Source organism: Scyliorhinus canicula, chromosome 5, assembly GCF_902713615.1.
Source record: "Scyliorhinus canicula chromosome 5, sScyCan1.1, whole genome shotgun sequence".
Taxonomy (NCBI): Eukaryota; Metazoa; Chordata; class Chondrichthyes; order Carcharhiniformes; family Scyliorhinidae; genus Scyliorhinus; species Scyliorhinus canicula.
Window position 1 is genome coordinate 51,207,974 of NC_052150.1, and position 20,449 is coordinate 51,228,422.

Here is a 20,449-nt window from a genome sequence, read left to right on the forward strand (position 1 = left end):
TTCAGGCAAGTGAAGCGTATTCCTGATTTGTAGATGCTCAACAAACTTTGGGGAGTCGGGAGCTGAGTTATTCTCTGCAGAATTCCCAGCCTCTGACCTGCTCTTGGAGCCACAGTATTTATATGGCTAGTCCGGTTCAGTTTATGGTCAGTGGTAATCCCCAGGATGTTGATGGTGGGGAATCAGCAATGGTAATGCTATTGAATGTCAAGGGACGATGGTTGGATTCTCTGTTGCTGGAAATGGTCATTGTCTGGCGCTTGTGTGGGGTGAGCCCTACTTGCCACTTGTCAGCCCAAACGTCGATATTGTCCAAGTCATGCTGCTTTTGGACACGGACTGCTTCATTATCTGAGTAGTTGCGAATGGAGCTGAACATTGTGCAATTATCAGCAAATGCCCCCAATTCTGACCTTATGATGGAAGGAAGTTCATTGATGAAGCAGCTTAAGGTAGTGGGTCCTAGGGCACCACTTTGAGGAACTCCTGCAGTGATGTACTTGGACTGAGATGGGTGACGTCCAAAAACCACAACCATCTTCCTTTGTGCTCAATAAAATTCTAATCAGTGGAGGGATTTCCCTCCTGATTCCCATTAATTTCAGTTTTGCAAGGGTTCCTTGTGCCTGCCTTGATCAAATTCTGTCTTGAAATCAAGGGCAGTCACTCACCTCATCTCTTGAGTTCAGCTCTTTTATCCGTGTTAGGGCCAAGGCTGTAATGTGGACAGGAGCTGAAGTGGGCCTGGCAGAAGCCAAACTGAGAATCAATGAGCAGATTTTGTTGAGTAAGTGCCACTTGATGCTATTTTGCTGCTCATAGAGAGGACTGATGGGGCGGTAATTGGCCAGTTTGGATTTGTCTTGATTTTTGTGCAATTTTCCACATTGGTATGTGGATGCCAGGGTTGTAGCTGTACTGGAACAGCTTGAGGGGCGAGACTTGTTCAGGAGAACAAGTCTTCAGTAGCATTGCTAAATGTTGTCAGTATCCCATGACTTCATCTGTTTCTTGATATGACGCGGAGTGAATCAAATTGGCTGAAGACTGGCATCTGTTTTTTAAAATAAATTTAGAGTACCCAATTCTTTTTCCAATTAAGGGGCAATTTAGCGTGGCCAATTCACCTACCGTATACATCTTTTTGGGTTGTGAGGGTGAGTCCCACTCAAACTCCACACGGTCAGTGACCTGGGGCTGGGATCGAACCCGGGTCCTCGGTGCCGAGAGGCAGCAGTGCTAACCACTGCACCATTGTGCTGCCCCTGAAGACTGGCATCTGTGATGCTGAGGACCTCGGGAAGAGACCAAAGTAGATCATCCGCTCGGCACTTCTGGCTGAAGATAGTTGCAAATGCTTCAGCATTGTCTTTTACGCAGATATGCTGGAGCTCTTCCATCATTGAAGGTGGGGATATCTGTGGAGCCTGTCCTCTTGTTAGTTGCTTACTCATCCACTGCCACCATTCATGACTGGATGTGGTTGGATTGCAGAGCTTAGATCTGATCCGTTCACTGTGGTAGTTCTTAGCTCTGTCGCATGTTACATCTGCTGTTTGGCATGAAAGCAGTCTTGTGTTGTAGTTCATCAGGTTGAGGCCTCGTTTTTGCGTATGCCTAGTGCTGCCCATGTCATGCCCTCCAGCATCTTCATTGAACCAAGTTTGATCTCCCGGCTTCATGGTAATGCATGAGTGGGGGTATGCCGGTCCAGGTGGTTACCTTGCATTTTGAATACAATTTTGCTACTGCTGATGGGCCACAGTGCCTCATGGATGCCCATTCTGAATGACTGCATCTGTTCAGAACCTACCCTATCCAACAGGGTGATTGTGCCACACAATCACGGAAGGTACCCTCACTGTCAAGACGGGACCTTGTCTCCAAAAGGTCTGTGCAGTGTTCCCTCCTACTTATACTCTTGGACAAATACATCTGTATCAGATAGATTAGTGAGGATGAAGTCAAGTAGTGTTTTCCTACTTGTTGGTTCCCTCACTGCCAATCACCGACCCGGTCTAGCAGCTATGTCTTTTGGAACTTGGCCAGCTCGGTCAGTAGTGGTGCTAATGAACCATTCTTGGTGACTATTTGCTCACCCATGTTTGACCTGATGCCAGAGACTTTATAGAGTCCAGTCAATGTTGAGGACTCCCAGGGCAATTCTCTCCTGACTGTCACTGTGTTGCTACCTCCAGTGGGCCTGTCCTGTTGGTGTGACAGGATATTTCTGGGGAAGGTGATTTCTGGGACATTGTTTGTCAGGTATAGTTTTTGAGGAAGACTTTGTCAGTCTGCTGCTTGACTAGCCTATTGGATAGCTTTCCCTATTTTGGCACAAGCCCCCAGATGTTAGTAAGGAGGACTTAGCAGGATTGACGGGGCTGGGTATGGCAGTGTGGTTTCTGGTGTCTTGATTGATGCCGGGTGGCCCCTCCACTGGTTTTGTTACTTTTTTTAGACTTTGTAACAGCTTGAAACAATGGCCTATTAAAGGAAGTAGCTACAGATATGGTGGATACACACACTGGTAATAATCTTCCAAGAATTCTTTAACTCTGGGGAAAAGTCCCAGAGAATTGAAAAACTCCGAACACCCTTTTAATTTCAGATTTATTAATTGGTTTAAAATTTCACCAGCTATATTGGTGCCCCCAGTTATTAGCCCGGATTGCTAGTCCAATAACATTACCTCTATGCCACTACCTCCCCATGATAGGGAGGTAATTTGAAGACTTTGATCAAGTCAACTCTTGTGAATTCTGGGCAGCACGGTGGCGCAGTGGGTTAGCCCTGTTCCCTCACGGCGCCGAGGTCCCAGGTTCGATCCCGGCTCTGGGTCACTGTCCGTGTGCAGTTTGCACATTCTCCCCGTGTCTGCGTGGATATCGCCCCCACAACCCAAAGATGTGCAGGGTAGGTGGATTGGCCACACTAAATTGCCCTTTAATTGGAAAAATGAATTGGGCACTCTAAATTTATAAAAACAAAAAAACACAGAATACATGTTTGTTTAATTTCTCCTCGTAATTTAAAAAATAATCCAATTAAGGGACAATTTAGCGTGGCCAATCCACCTACCCAGCACATCTTTGGACTGTAGGGGTGAGACACACGAGGAAAATGTGCAAACTACACACGGACAGTGACCCTGCGCCAGGATCTAACCCGGGTCTTTGGCACCGTGAGGCAGCAGTGCTAACCACAGTGCCGTGTTAACCTTTCATCTGCCAAGGACATTTTAAGGATCTATATATCAGAACTCCGATTCCATGGTTCTCCACCTCACTGAGCTTTACATTCTAGCTTTTCAGCATTTTGAAAAATCCTGTTCCGGCCGTTTTGATCTAAAGTGACTTCACAATTGTCAACATGAAATCCATTTGCCAGTTTTACCCATTTGCTGAATTTAATAATTATCTTCATTGTCACAAGTAGGCTTACATTAACACTGCAATGAAATTCTCTCATTAAAATGATATTTCAATATCATTAAAATATTTCATGCTCAGTGTTGTCAGTCGTCATATATGTGGCTTTCTATCCCATCACCCACGTCATTAATAAAGATGACTGCATTAGGACTGTATGACCTTGTATAGAGATCAGAAAGTGCCAAGTAGCCAAGACTCCTTTCATGGAAGAGGCCGTAAGCATTTAAGACTTCCCTTACTAACGATGAGCATAGGCAATTAGATACCTGAGATAAGGTGGGAACAAACCACCAGCCTAAAGTAAAATGAACCAACAGCACCCTCAGAAGAAAAGTTACCCCTTCCATCATTACTTGACCGCTATGATCCTTAAGCATGTAAAACCACTACCAGTAGGTGCATATAAAGGGCCTTCTTCAATATGATCTTGTAAGTGTACTTTTGAAAACCAAGCAAAAGCTGCCACTATGCAAAGCAGTGAATGATTTAAAAAATTCTAAATAACTGGCTGTAGGTTGTTATTGTTTACAGTTTACTGATCCCACGGACTTTTAACCATGCAGGTTCTCTCAGCAATGGTTCCTCAAATGGATCGATACTGTCACCTGAGGTGGTAGTTGAAAATGGAAAAGAGGATGAGTCTCACACATCACAGAAAGGCGATGGAAATGATGCAAGCTCATCGGAAAATGAAGATGGGCCAGTAAGAAAGAGGTGAGTGCTCCCTTAATGTCAATTATTCTTTTTTGATTGAAAACTGAAGTGACCCTTCAGTTTTGAAGATCATAGGTTGTTTCAGTTTTAAAATACTTTATAAAATATTTATTTGTTTGCTAAATGGAGTATCATTGACTGTAGAAATGTCAAACTTCGGCCCCTAAAACCATGAAAGCTGCTGTTTTCATTATTCTTATTCATTGAGTGAAATTTTTGACCTTGTCCTGCACTTTTCTTTGGCTAAATCTTAAAGTGAACCATAAAATTAGAGATTTGTTGAGAACATCAAGTGGGCGGCATGGTAGCACAGTGATTAGCACTGTTGCTTCACAGCGCCAGGATCCCAGGCTCGATTCCCAGCTTGGGTCACTCTCTGTGCGGAGTCTGCGCGTTCTCCCCGTGTCCATGTGGGTTTCCTCCGGGTGCTCCGGTTTAGAACATAGAACATAGAACATAGAACAGTACAGCACAGAACAGGCCCTTCGGCCCTCAATGTTGTGCCGAGCCATGATCACCCCACTCAAACCCACGTACCCACCCTATACCCGTAACCCAACAACCCCCCCCCCCCCCCCCTTAACATTACTTTTATGAGGACACTATGGGCAATTTAGCATGGCCAATCCACCTAACCCGCACATCTTTGGACTGTGGGAGGAAACCGGAGCACCCGGAGGAAACCCACGCACACAGGGGGAGGACGTGCAGACTCCACACAGACAGTGACCCAGCCGGGAATCGAACCTGGGACCCTGGAGCTGTGAAGCATTTATGCTAACCACCATGCTACCCTGCTGCCCCCAAATTTCTTCCAATAAGTCTCGGAAGATGTGCTGTTCGGTAATTTGGATATTCTGAATTCTCCCTCCATGTACCTGAATAGGCGCTGGAATGTGGCGACTAGTGGCTTTTCATGGTAACTTCATTGCGGTGTTAATGTAAGCCTACTTGTGACAATAAAGATTATTTTTTTTAAATGCAAATGATTGGAATGTGGATTTGAACTCTAAATGCGGCCCCAAGGCTCTCTGGAACATCTACTTGTGGCCAACAAAGTCAAAAGCTTGCATGATTTTGGATTAGACTATTCTACCATTGGGGCAAAGAAACGGTTGAGCTTTTAATATATGATGGATTTAATTCTCATCCTGCTGAATACAATGCATTTAATGTAACTAGTCAAATTTTACATCAGAGTTTATAGGGGCGTGTCACATTTCTGCCTTAGGATCAAGAAATTTGTTTTTGTACCATGGGAAGAGTCTATGCGAATGGTTAAAGAACATAGAACGTGCAGTGCAGAAGGAGGCCATTTGGCCCATTGAGTGTACACCGACCCACTTCAGCCCTATCCCCATAACCCAATAACCCGTCCTAACCTTTTTTTTGGTCACTAAGGGCAATTTGTCATGGCCAATCCACCTAACCTGCATGTCTTTGGACTGTTGGAGGAAACCGGAGCACCCGTAGGAAATCCACGCAGACACTGGGAGAACGTGCAGACTCCGCACATATTTGTTATATTCCCGGCTGGGTCACTGTCTGCGGAGTCTGCATGTTCTCCCCGTGTCTGCGTGGGTTTCCTCCGGGTGCTCCGATTTCCTCCCACAGTCCAAAGGTTAGGTAGATTGGCCATGATAAATTGCCCTTAGTGATCAAAAAAGGTTAGGAGGGGTTATTGGGTTACGGGGATAGGGTGGAAGTGAGGGCTTAAGTGGGTCGGTGCAGACTCGATGGGCTGAATGGCCGCCTTCTGCCCTGTATGTTCTATGAAAGCATTGACTGTGGTATCCTGCCATTGTTTTGATTTACCCCAACCCCACAGAAGCATATTAACTTGTTGTTCAGCTCCTCTTCCAGTTTACCATGGGATCGCTAAATTAGCTGCTATCACTGCCTATATAACTACACCTGAATTGTTTTTCTTCTCTCTTTTCTTGATTTCCAGAAACTTAAATTATTATGTGAACGTCTTTTGGAACCAATGGACCATTATCAATGACCTTTCAGAATTTTTGAAAACGTTTCATTGACTTCCTTCCAATATATTTTGAAAGTGTTCTATTTTCAAGTGAGGGTAGACCCAACTTCCGTAAACTTTCCTCATAGCTCAGATTCCTTACGCGTGCGCTCCCCTAACACTGACACCCCTTGAGACCAAGTGATGTTTAGAGTTGTATGTGTAGCGTGTAAAAGTAAAGATCATTTTTTCAATTGAGGCGTGATATTATACAATCTGAAATAAAATGGAAAGCGGTTGTGTGCAGTCTCAATATTAGAAATGTTCCAGCCTGTCCACCGAGACAAGCAACTCATTAAATTAAAATGACGAAAGTTGCTTGGTTTCAATATTTGATATCATTATATCCGGCACAGCTGTTGGTGACGAGGTCAGAAATAGCCTTGGATGAAGGGAGGTATTTATAGTCAGCAGATGTGAGAAGGGAAGATAGAGAACCTATAATGGTTTCAGTGAAATATTAAAATGCTGGGCTTATTCAGGAAAACCCACAGTTGCAGTGTGATACTGAACACAATGACTTGTGAAATGCCACTGCTTTTTGCTGTGGGCATTTCCTTCAGATTTTGCTGAGGGGGATGGGGCTCTGCTTTTTCCTTCTTTAATGTATTTGCTGTTAATTGGAATTGATTGGACATTAGCTATTGAATTACAATAATATTGTTTTCTTAAATCTAGAACTCCGTTTTTTCTATTTAATATAATTTGTGATTGGATGAAATATTATTTTGGTTCTTTACTTCCTAAAATGGTGGATGAGAGATTTAAAAAAAAACTATACAATACAAAGGGATTATGATGGATGTTAAAATTGAGATAGAGTGGCACCCTCATTCAATCACCAAAATGCCCAAGCTTGTGTTGCAGCAGTAGCACATCAACCATCTTTAGTTTAAATCCTGTTTTATTACAGAATGCTTTAAGTAGAAATAGCCCTGTAATTGGAATTGGTCCCAGCGCACTTGGACTGGAAGGAATGTGGGGAGAGAATTTAGAAGTAAATTAGTCACCCTGATCAATACCCAGTGAACCTGCTAGAAAGGTCACTGATAATGCTGTGAAATCCTCCTTTTCCTAGTCTGGTTGACCCAGTATCATTTTTTCCCCTATGAATTTAGAGTACCCAGTTCCCAATTAAGGGGCAATTTAGCATGGCCAATCCACCTATCCTGCACATTTCTGGGTTGTGGGGGAGAAACTCACACAAACATGGGGAGAATGTGCAAATGTCACACGGTGACCCAGTATCATACTGAACAATGTCTTCGCCAACTTAGCTTTTGTGGAATTTTTGTTTTGTGTTGCTGTCATCTTTCCTCCTGTACCTATCTCTTTTTTTTACTTTCTTCCACATTAGATCCTTTTTCAGTGAGTATCATTCTTCACTAGAGGCCTGCTTTGGAGTACAATTGTCCAAAATTGGGGATCATAAATAGTTAGTCCCAAATAAATTCATTTGAGCAAAGAATTTCTTTGTGGTTAGAATGTGGAACGTGTTCGGCGTTGAGGCGAATAGAATAACTGGATACGACTACAAGAAAATATGGAATAGATTATGATTGAATTCAATCAAGTTGGGTTAGGAAGATGCTTGTGTGGAGCAGTATTAACCAGCAAAGATCAATTGGACTGAATGACTTCCATTTCTGTGCAAATTGTGTAATCCTATGTAGTGTTTGTATGATAAAATGCCAATTAGTAATATTTCCTCTCTCTTCACACCACTCTCTTTCCCCCCAAAAGCACTCAATTTCCTTCTCGGTTCTAGATAAATCTAGATACCCTTTGAGCCGCTGCTTGAGAAGTGCAATGCATAGACGTACTAAGTAATCTTAACTGTCTGGAGAATTACCAGAAAATTGTACTGTCATTCTATCCCTTATCTTACTATAGTTGCTATCAGCACCACTTCAAGAGTGTGGTTTAAAACCTGTCTTTCCATTGGCAGTGTGGCTAACAGAAGATTTGGCTGTTCTAAGGCGGTATTTTCCCCTGAGTGTTTATTGTCCTAAGGTGGGAAGAATGGCGGTGATCTTGACATTATAAAAAGGTGGGAGATTCACTCCTTGCAATTCTAGGTGGGGGAGAAAAAGGTGCAAATTATAATGGACAAAGCTAATTATGAGGCAGCATGTTGAATTTGCTCCCTTTATCTACAGTAATGTACGACTGATGAGAGAACGCTAATTAGAGTTATTGTATCTGCAGTGTTTTTAAAATATTTGTTTATCATTGCATTATAGAACTTCCAAAGCAGGTGCAGACCAATTGAGTCATTGCATTTGTGTTGATACTAACTCTTCAACTGGCACTAGCTCGTCTACTCAGTCCCAATTTTCATTCTCTTTTTTCCATTCTCATTTTTTCCAGTAATTATCCTGTTTCTTTAGAAATTGCAATGGTCTTTGCCTCAAAATTATTTGTGGTAAAGAATTCATTTTTCTAACAATCAACTAAATTTCTTTGAACGGTTATGGGCGGGATGCTCCGAGCCCGATGGCAAAATAGTGTTCGGCGATTGGGCAGAGAATGGACTCCGATGCTGAAATTGGGGTCGGTGCCGGTTTGATGCCAGTCGGCCATGCTCTGCCCCTCCAAAATGGTGTCATCATGACACGTGCCGTTTCAGCGCCGTTGGCATGTTATCAGCCGGTCCACCCATGGTGCTCCGCTCCCCATGGTGCGGAACACCGGCCGGGGAGGCGTCTGCTCAGTGCTAGGGCGATTGGTGGGGTTGGGCTGTGGGGCCGCGGTTTGCGGGTTGGATTATGTGCACGGCCGACACTATGTTGTACGGCGGTACTGGTGTAGGTCGTCAGCCGTGCGCATGCGCAGCCTGGGACCCAGCTATTCTCCGTCCCTTTTCTGAGTGATCCGCCAGTGTTTCATGTGGAGCTGGTGCTAGCCCCTCACTGGTACAGGAATCGGTGAGGGGTTTGCGCCAACTGCCGGTCGTGATACAGCATGGGTCCAACGTCGGCGTTGGTACTTAGCTGCATAAACGGAAAATAATAGCTTTACCACAATTAAGTAATGGTCAGGTTAACAAATAATGTTCATCTCTATTACTAGCAGAATAACAATTCTTGCTAATATGCCACATAGGTACCAATGACTTACGTAGGAAGAGAGATGGGGATTTGAGACAGAAATTCAGGGAGCTAGGGTGGAAGTAGAGAGCTAGAACAAACAGAGTTGTTATCTCTGGGTTGTTACCCGTGCCACGTGCTAGCGAAGTGAGAAATAAGGAGAGAGAGGAGTTGAACACGTGGCTACAGGGATGGTGCAGGAGGGAGGGTTTTGGTTTCCTGGATAATTGGGGCTCATTCTGGGGTAGGTTGGGACCTCTACAAACAGGATGGTCTCCACCTGAACCAGAGGGGTACCAATATCCTGGGGGGGAGATTTGCTAGTGCTCTTCGGGGGGGGGGGGGGGGGGGGTTTAAATTATTTCAGCAGGGGGATGGGAACCTAAATTGTAGTCCCAGTGTACAGGATGTTGAGAGTAGTGAGGTCAGGCATCGGGTTAAAAGTTCGAAAGAGGGCACCGGCAAGCAAGACGCTGGTTTGAAGTGTGTCTAGTTCAACGCCAGGAGCATCCGGAATAAGGTGGGTGAGCTTGCAGCATGGGTTGGTACCTGGGAACTCGAAGTTGTGGCGATTTCGGAGACCTGGGTAGAGCAGGGACAGGAATGGTTGTTGCAGGTTCCAGGATTTGGATGTTTCTGTAAGAACAGAGAAGATGGTAAAAGAGGGGGGGGTGTGGCATTGTTAATCAAGGAAAGTATTACGGCGGTAGAAAGAACGTTTGAGGACTCGTCTACTGAGGTAGTATGGGCCGAGGTTAGGAACAGGAGAGGAGAGGTCACCCTGTTGGGAGTTGTCTATAGACCTCCGAATAGTTCCAGAGATGTAGAGGAAAGGATAGCAAAGATGACTCTCGACAGAAGCGAGAGTAACAGGGTAGTTGTTATGGGGGACTTTAACTTTCCAAATATTGACTGGAAATACTATAGTTAGAGTACTATAGATGGGTCAGTTTTTGTGCAGTGTGTGCAGGAGGGTTTTCTGACACAGTATGTAGACAGGCCAACAAGGGGCGATGCCACATTGGATTTGGTACTGGGTAATGAACCCGGCCAGGTGTTAGATTTAGATGTAGGTGAGCACTTTGGTGATAGTGATCACAATTCGGTTATGTTTACTTTAGCGATGGGCAGGGATAGGTATATACCGCAAGGCAAGAATTATAGCTGGGGGAAAGGCAATTATGATGCTATTCGGCAAGATTTAGGATGTATAGGATGGGGAAGGAAACTGCAGGGGATGGGTACAATCGAAATGTGGAGCTTTTTCAAGGAACAGCTACTGCGTGTCCTTGATAAGTATGTACCTGTCGGGCAGGGAGGAAGTTGTCGAACAAGGGAACCGTGGTTTACTAAGGAAGTTGAAGCACTTGTCAAGAGGAAGATGAAGGCTTATGTTAGGATGAGACATGAAGGCTCAGTTAGGGCACTTGAGAGTTACAAGTTAGCCAGGAAGGATCTAAAGGGAGAGTTAAGAAGAGCGAGAAGAGGAAATGAAAAGTCATTGGCGGATAGGATCAAGGAAAACCCTAAGGCTTTCTATAGGTATATCAGGAACAAAAGAATGACTAGAGTAAGATTAGGGCCAATCAAGGATAGTAGTGGAAAGTTGTGTGTGGAATCAGAGGAGATAGGGGAAGCATTAAATGGATATTTTTCATCAGTGTTTACACTGGAGAAAGACAATGTTGTCGAGGAGAATACTCAGGTACAGTCGACCAGGCTAGATGGGATTGAGGTTCACAAGGAGGAGGTGTTAGCAATTTTGGAAAGTGTAAAAATAGATAAGTCCCCTGGGCCAGATGGGATTTATCCTAGGATTCTCTGGGAAGCCAGGGAGGAGATTGCAGAGCCTTTGTCCTTGATCTTTATGTCGTCTTTGTCGACAGGAATAGTGCCGGAAGACTGGAGAATAGCAAATATTGTCCCCTTGTTCAAGAAGGGGAGTAGAGACAACCCTGGTAATTATAGACCTGTGAGCTTACTTCGGTTGTGGGTAAAATGTTGGAAAAGGTTATAAGAGATAGGGTTTATAATCATCTTGAAAAGAACAAGTTGATTAGCGATGGTCAACACGGTTTTGTGAAGGGTAGGTCATGCCTCACAAACCTTATTGAGTTTTTTGAGAAGGTGACCAAGCAGGTGGATGAGGGTAAAGCGGTTGATGTGGTGTATATGGATTTCAGTAAGGCGTTTGATAAGGTTCCCCACGGTAGGCTATTGCAGAAAATACGGAAGTATGGGATTGAAGGTGATTTAGCGGTTTGGATCAGTAATTGGCTAGCTGAAAGAAGACAGAGGGTGGTGGTTGATGGCAAATGTTCATCCTGGAGTTCAGTTACTAGTGGTGTAGCGCAAGGATCTGTTTTGGGGCCACTGCTGTTTGTCATTTTTATAAATGACCTGGAAGAGGGTGTAGAAGGATGGGTTAGTAAATTTGCAGATGACACGAAGGTCGGTGGAGTTGTGGATAGTGCTGAAGGATGTTATCGGTTACAGAGGGACATAGATAAGCTGCAGAGCTGGGCTGAGAGGTGGCAGATGGAGTTTAATGCGGAAAAGTGTGAGGTGGTTCACTTTGGAAGGAGTAACAGGAATGCAGAGTACTGGGCTAATGGCAAGATTCTTGGTAGTGTAGATGAACATGAGAGATCTCGGCATCCAGGTACATAAATCCCTGAAAGTTGCCACCCAGGTTAATAGGGCTGTTAAGAAGGCATATGGTGTGCTAGCCTTTATCAGTAGGGGGATTGAGTTTCGGAGCCACGGGGTTATGCTGCAGCTGTACAAAACTCTGGTGCGGCCGCACCTGGAGTACTGCATGCAGTTCTGGTCACCACATTATAGGAAGGATGTGGAAGCTTTGGAAAGGGTTCAGCGGAGATTTACTAGGGTGTCGCCTGGTATGGAGGGAAGGTCTTACGAGGAAAGGCTCAGGGAATTGAGGTTGTTTTCGTTAGAGAGGAGAAGGCTGAGAGGTGACTTAATAGAGACATATAAGATAGTCAGAGGGTTAGATAGGGTGGACAGTGAGAGTCTTTTTCCTCGGATGGTGATGACCAACACGAGGGGACATAGCTTTAAATTGAGGGGTGGTAGATATAGGACAGATGTCAGAGGCAGTTTCTTTACTCAGAGAGTAGTAGGGTGTGGAAAGCCCTGCCTGCAACAGTAGTAGACTCGCCAAATTTAAGGGCATTTAAGTGGTCACTGGATAGACATATGGATGAAAATGGAATAGTGTAGGTCAGATAGGCTTCAGATGGTTTCACAGGTCGGCGCAACATCGAGGGCCGAAGGGCCCGTACTGCGCTGTAATGTTCTATTAATATTAAAGGTATGGCTTTTTAAAGTCTTCTAAAACTGGCGATACAGCTTCTCGGGTTCTGCTGAAAAGATCCACCCCATTCCCAAATACAGCTGATTACCCCAGACGCATCTGACACGTAAATTACCACTATTAATTACATTAAACCCATACCATCATCCTGCTCATGATCCAGGTCTCGGTCAGTCTCATTTTAACGGATCAGAAGTGAATTTGGTCCATTCACACTGTACCTGGCTCCAGTGTATGTTCCTTTTATAACATTAGTGTTCAACACATAGTTGGCTTGTATTCCCTTGAGCTTAAAAGTTGAGGCGTGATCTGATCAGTATGTTTTAAATGATTTAAGTGATTTGATGGGGTAGATACATAGTGCCTATTTCTAAACAGCAGGACATAATCTTAAAATTGCTAGGCCTAGGCCTTTTAGGAGTAAAATCAATAAGCAGTTTTTCACATAAAGGGTAGTGGAATCTGAAATGTTTTCACCAAAAGGCTGTGGTTTCTGGGACAATCTGAGCTTTTAAGACAGATGTCGATAGATTTAGATCTATAGATTTTTGTTAGGCAAGGGTACCAGGGGATATGAAAAGGCATTTAAGTGGAGTTGAGGTAAAGATCAACCATGATCTAATAGCATGGCTGAAAGGGCTCAGAGGGTTGAATGGGATTCTCAGTTTCTATGTTCCTCTGAGCTATCTGCTGGTTTAACATTTACAGGGGTCTGATGTGCTGTGATTCACAGCTACGTCTTGATATATTGGAGAGTTGCATGTGTCTACTGTATCCAGTAAGAGTATTTAAAGTGCATTTGACCAGCTGCTGTTTAGCTCAGAACTAAATAAGCAGATGCCATGGAAATATATCTTCAAAAGGAGCTTGTGCACAAATATAACCTACATTGTTGATTTGTATTTTCTGTTTCTAATGGTCTCCCATCTCTCAATTCGACATTCCATTGAGCAAATGAACAGTATTTATTTCAGACTGACAGTGAGGGTGGCTCAATGGTTAGCACCATTTAATGTACCCAATTCTTTTTGTTTCCAATTAAGGGGCAATTGCACAAGGCCAATCCACCTACCTTGCGCATCTTTTGGGTTCATAGAATTTACAGTGCTGAAGGAGGCCATTCAGCCCATTGAGTTTGCACCAGTCCTTGGAAAGAGAACCGTATGCCTCCACCCTATCCCTGTAACCCAGTAACCCCACTTAACCCTTTTTGGACACTAAAGGCAATTCAGCATGGCCAATCCACCTAACCTGCACATCTTTGGACTGTGGGATGAAACCGGAGGAAACCCACGCAGACACTGGGAGAACGTGCAGACTCCGCAGAGACAATGACCCAAGCCGGGAATCGAAGCTGGGACCCTGGGGTGTGAAGCAACTGTGCTAAGCAGTGTGCTACCGTGCTGCCCTAGTTGTGGGGGTGAGAAAGTGCAAACTCCACAAGGACAGTGACCCAGGGCCGGGATCAAACCTGGGACCACTGCGACATGAGGCAGCAGTGATAACCTCTGCACCACTGCTGCCCTCCCCACCCTATTTACATTACCTTGCTTATTGCTCATGACCAATCCATGTAACCTGCACATCTTTGGTGAACCCTTGTATTAATTTAATATCTGAATTAATCTATTAATATTTTTCCTTTTTTTTGTGCTGTGATAATCCAGTATCCAGGCTTGGGCTGACAAATGGCAAGTAACATTTGTGCCAGGCAATGACCATCTCCAACAAGAGAGGAGCTAACCCGAACAGGCTCCGGAATGTGGCGACTAGGGGCGTTTCACAGTAACTTCATTGAAGCCTACTTGTGGGCAGCACGGTGGTGCAGTGGTTAGCATTGCCGCCTCACAGCACCGAGGTCCCAGGTTCGATCCAGACTCTGGGTCACTGTCCATGTGGAGTTTGCACATTCTCCCCGTGTTTGTGTGGGTTTTGCCCCCACAACCCAAAAAAAGATGTGCAGGGTAGGTGGATTGGCCACGCTAAATTGACCCTTAATTGGAAAAAGTGCATTGGGTACTCTAAATTTTTTTTAAAAAATGAAGCCTACTTAATAGAACAGTACAGCACAGAACAGGCCCTTCGGCCCTCGATGTTGTGCCGAGCAATGATCACCCTACTTAAACCCACATAACCCGTATACCCGTAACCCAACAATCCCCCCATTAACCTTACACTACGGGCAATTTAGCATTGCCAATCCACCTAACCCGCACATCTTTGGACTGTGGGAGGAAACCGGAGCACCCGGAGGAAACCCACGCACACAGGGGGAGGACGTGCAGACTCCACACAGACAGTGACCCAGCCGGGAATCGAACCTGGGACCCTGGAGCTGTGAAGCATTGATGCTAACCACCATGCTACCGTGAGGCCCCATTTGTGACAAGCGATTATTATTAACCATCGCCGAATCCCTCACTATCGACATCCTGGGGTTATCATTGACCAGAAACTAGGGCTGCATGTGTTGCAGTGGTGAGCACTGGGACTGCAGGGCAGCACGATGGTGCAGTGGTTAGCACTGGGACTACGGTGCTGAGGATCCGAGTTCGAATTCTGGCCCTTGTGAAATCTTGTCACTTCGATTTTAGAAAAGTGAAATTTAATTTGCTCATTTGACCTGTGTAAAAATTCACAGCAGTACAATTGAATCATAAATTTGTGACCTTGACATGTGCAACAGATCAATGTATTTAAGTTGCCATTTGAAGAGTAGGACTGTATCACAGTATGCAGAATCCACGACTACAATCAGGTGATAAAATAATGGAAGTCGAGAAAAGCTGGGAGTTGGATAGCAGCATACATTTTGCAGAGTAATGAAGAATTTTTCAAATACATACATATTTAGGGTGAGAATCTTCCAAAATATTGACTCATTTTGGATGGGTTTGGTGGAATGTTTCCTGCTGGCTTTTTGGGTGAGATCCAGGCCTGGATAATACCCCCACACATAATTATTTTGACTCCTGGGTGCCGGGAGAATGTGACCTCAGATAGGCCAGTGTTTTTCAAACTTTTTTTCTGGGGACCCATTTTTCCAACTGGCCGGCCTTGGCGACCCACGCCGGCCGGCCTTGGCGACCCACGCCGGCCGGCCTTGGCGACCCACGCCGGCCGGCCTTGGCGACCCACGCCGGCCGGCCTTGGCGACCCACGCCGGCCGGCCTTGGCGACCCACGCCGGCCGGCCTTGGCGACCCACGCCGGCCGGCCTTGGCGACCCACGCCGGCCGGCCTTGGCGACCCACGCCGGCCGGCCTTGGCGACCCACGCCGGCCGGCCTTGGCGACCCACGCCGGCTGACCTCCACTCCCACTATTTTCTCACCAGTCAAGCCCACACTTAGCAATTGTTTCAGCACTGGGAAGCTGCACCCACGGGTGAAACTGGCTCCTCTGAGATCGGGTTGCTATTTTGAAAGGGTGCCCTGATCTCCAAAGTGAGCTTTAGGGTACCCACACCCCCAACCCATGGACAATGCCTCCCTTGCAGACATGGGCATTCCCCTCCAAGTGAGCACACCTAGATATAGGGTCGCTCAGAGATCCCCCCCTCCTCCAAACCTTGAGATGCCTGTTCGTGGCCCCCTTGCATCCAGGCAGTGCCAACCAGGCACCAGGGGGCTTGAATGGCCTCTGAGACCCCCAAGTGGCCATTGCGCCTGGTCTCCGCTTGTGGAGACCTATACTTTTTAAAATATAAATTTAGGGTGCCTGATTCATTTTTTTACTTTTAAGGGGGGGAATTTTGCGTGGCCAATCCACCGACCTGCACATCTTCGGGTTGTAGAGGCAAAATCCACACAAACACGGGGAGCAGGTGCAAACTCCGCAAGGACAGTGACCCAGAGCTGGGATCGAACCTGGGAACTCGGTGCCGTGAGGCAGCAGTCCTAACCACTGCGCCACAGTGCTGCCCCATGGAGACCTATACTAATCGATGCCCGGTTGAGGTATTGCTGGTGCGGCCGGTGACTCCTGGGTGCCGAGAGAATGTGGACTCAGATAGGCCAGTGTTTTTGAAACTATTTTTCTGGGTACCATTTTTTCAAACTGGCCGACCTTCGCGACCCATGCCGGCCAACTTCCGCGACCCGCTATTTTCTCTTTCTTGTTTGCTGTTGACAAAATGGAGGAATCGCAATTGTGCCCTAAGTCTATGATGGTGATGGTAGGGGGCTGTGACCTGCTCTTTGCCTCCCTCAGGCAGGAAGATTACATACAATTTTTTTAAAAATCTTCTGCGTCTCCGATTGCGCAAATTTGCAGACTTCAGCCGCAACAGCCGGCTTTATCGTTCAATTTTTATTTATTTTTGTAAATTGTAACAATGTTGTTGCATGGCACGTTTAATCAAAGAGACCAAAGCCCATGTCATCATCAGATTCTTCTTGTTTCTTTTCTTCTCTTTTCTCTTCACCAGCAATGGGGCAGTGGTGGAAACAACTGCTGCAGCAACTGGGGCACTGCTACCAACACCAGCGTTGCAGACCAGACTATTGATGTCAATACTAGCCAGCGCCTTGGCAAACAGACTAGGCCAGGAAAGCTCAATGGTCACACCAGCTGTTTTAATCAGGGCACTGAGTTTGTCTTGGTGACAGTGACCTTGTCGTCGTGCAGGATGTGCACGCTGTAGATACAGGCGAGTTCCCAGGTGGAGACCATGGCGCTGGATCTCTGTGGGTGGGTCCGATGGTGCTAGTCGCCAGGGGGGAAACTTGGCCTTAGATTTGTTTAGAAGAACCGAGCACTTCCGAACCGGGCAGAGCGAGCAGCAGCCGGCTTTCAATTATGCCGGCTGTGAGCGGCCTTTTTACTATATAAAAAAATGCGGCCGCACTGCGCATGCATGCCCGCTTATCAGTGCACGTGCGTAAAACCATGCGCATGCGCACCGATGAGCGGGCATACACGCGCAGTGCAGCCGCATTTTTTTCTAAGGTAAAAAGGCTGCTCGCAGCTGGTATAGTTGAAAGCTGGCTGTTGTATGCGAATTTGCGCAATCGGGAACGCTGCGACGGACGGCTCCGCGACCCTCCTGACACACGACTATGACCCACCTGCGGGTTGCGCCCCCGACTTTAAAGATCACTGAGATAGGCCACGCATAGTTAATTGAGCCTAATGGCTCATTTAAATCTGACTATTGGATCAAGGCCAGTGGGGGCGTGATCCAGATCACGCTAGGTGCCGTGCGCAGGTTGGGTGACATGCGTGATTTGCGCCCGGTGCATAGCTCGAATTGGGCCTCTCCTGCGATGTTCCCGCGCAACAAGATTTTGCTGGGCGCAACGGGGTGGCACAGTTGCGTCCATAGTTTATAAACTATGAAAGAAAGCATTAGTCCTCTTAATAATGAAGGAAATGCAGGAACAAATAAGTAACAGGGTTATAATTTTTTGTTCTATAAATTTAGAGTACCCAATTATTATTTTTTTCCAATTAAGGGACAATTTAGCGTGGCCAATCCACCTAACCTGCACATCTTTGGGTTGTGGGGGTGAAACCCACGCAGACATGGGAAGAACGTGCAAACACCACACGGACAGTGACCCAGGGCCAGGATTCAAATCCTCAGCGCTGCAGTCCCAGTGCTAATAACTGCAACACATGCTGCCCCAATAACAGATTTTAATGATTATTTGAATGATTAATTATGATCTACGGAATTCCCAAAGTGGTCTATAACCAGTGCTTAGCTTATTAAACAGAAGCACAATTCTGCAAGTGCTGAAATCTGAAATTAAAGCAGAACGCTGCAAGTACTCAAAATGTGAGGCAGGATCTGTGTAAGGGCCCATATGGAAAGTCATTGACCTGAAATCTCAACTCTTGTTTCTCCAAGCACAGATGCTTCCTAACCTGTTGATTTCTCTTCAAAGTTGTTTGTATTATGAAGACAAACACAGAGACAATTTGTGCACTTCATAAGGTGGAATTCTCTGCCCCTGCAGGAGGCGAAGTCGGAAGCAGGGAGATATGGCATTTTGGTGCTTTGACATCAGGACTTGCAACCGATGCCTACCTGCATTCACTGGGAGTACGTTCTGGGTGGCAAGACCCATGGTCAGCCTTCCTGCCCAACCTCCACTTTGAGTCACTCAAACAGCCAATTAATGACCACTAAAGAGCCTCTTCCTTCTTTGCTGCAATGTTCTCAGCTCCAGGCAGGCTGACATAGGGCCTGCATGACTAGTATAACTAGGCTGCATGTTAGCTGGAGGGTGGGGAGGGATTCCCTCAATCTGCACTAATCTGTGCATGTTCGGGCAGCACGGTGGCGCAGTGGGTTAGCCCTGCTGCCTCACGGCGCCGAGGTCCCAGGTTCGACCCTGGCTCTGGGTCACTGTCCGTGTGGAGTTTGCACATTCTCCCCGTGTTTTCGTGGGCTTTGCCCCCACAACCCAAAGATGTGCAGGTTAGGTGGATTGGCCACGCTAAATTGCCCCTTAATTGGAAAAATTAATTGGGTAGTCTAAATTATTTTTAAAAAAATCTGTGCATGTTCAAGAGCATGGACATAAAGTGGGGTGTGGGGATGGGTGGGTGGCAAGCTGAAGTCCATGGCCTCCCTCTCCTCATGACATTCACAACGACAGGATTCCCACCACCCCCATCCCAGCTCAACAACGCTTCAGGATCCTGGGGCTCTATGGAGTGATGTTTTAACAGCCGTCACAGCTGCCTCTGGGTGTGGCTGTGTGTTTTTGCTGCCAGCCTCAATTAACCGGCAACTCTTGATGAATGGTGCGTCGCCTCCTGGAAACCTTAGTTGGCAGGAAGACCAGCCTCTGTCCACTTGACTGCTTGATGGATAGACGATAGGGTGGGTCTACCTCTTGAGAGGTTTACTACATTTTTAGGCAGCCAGTGAGACACCCACTGAAAATGGAAGGTTTAACAAACCAGCAATGAAGTAACTGATTATATATTCTGTTTCTCTGAATACTCGTTGCCCACAGCATTGGGAAAAATCATCCAATTGTACCACAACATCAAGTACTAGAAAATGTGCTGAGCCTGGTATTTCAGATTTGGAAAATGGCAAACATAACTTTCAATAAAAATGAATTTATACACGTGGAAAGTATAGCCCACTAAGTTTAATACCCCCATTGTGAACAGCCTTTGAAATCGGTGAAAGATACAGCTGGGAAAACATGATTAACAATTAGTCTGTATAAATACAGGAAATGGACATCAAATTTAACTAATTTGGAGGAAGAGTTCCTTGCGTTGCTATTGTAGCAAGATTGAAAATTCAAAAATAAAGAGAACTTCAGCCAGAGTGAGGGATGTTGTCTCGAATATTGGTACACAATGAAGATTAAGGGCCTCCGATTTAGAGAGCAAAGTCTGGAATTGTGTAAGAAAGAGATAGAAAGAACAACAGGATTTTCAGGATGGGCCCAAAATGTGTTATGTTCAGTCTGTTTGTTCGTGATGTATCCCTGATTTGTCCATGACAATATCACATGAACAGCAATGAGAGAAGTGATTTATTAGCCTTGCTGAGTGTTGGTAGGGGATAAGATTTTTTTACAGGACACTGGGAGAACTGTCATGCTTAGTGGGATCTTTTGCATCAAGTTAAATGCGAAGATGGGATCTTGCCAGAAAGACAGCAGCTCCCAAGAATGTTGAACTCCCCCAAAAGAGATCCAAAGTTCTGAAGTGTGTCTTGAACATGTTATGATCATTGGCCAGACATCTAGTTATTGATGGGATCCAGTTAGGGACCAGTCATGTTTTTTTATAGTAGACAAAAGTTTGAGATTTAAGGTGGCACTTATCTGGTGGAGAAAGCTGCACGATTCCACGGCTTTTGAACCAATAAAGTTTACT

At 45.7% G+C, this 20,449-nt stretch overlaps 1 protein-coding gene across 5 annotated transcripts in view; it reads left to right on the forward strand.

Annotated features, from left to right (window-relative positions):
* jarid2b (jumonji, AT rich interactive domain 2b) overlaps nt 1–20,449 on the forward strand; it is a 536,459-nt gene that overhangs the window by 260,703 nt on the left and 255,307 nt on the right. For all 5 annotated transcript variants that reach the window (XM_038797042.1, XM_038797041.1, XM_038797044.1 and 2 more), the window contains one exon: nt 3,998–4,148. In XM_038797042.1, the coding sequence (XP_038652970.1) occupies nt 3,998–4,148 (151 nt within the window). The remainder of the gene's footprint in view (nt 1–3,997; nt 4,149–20,449) is intronic.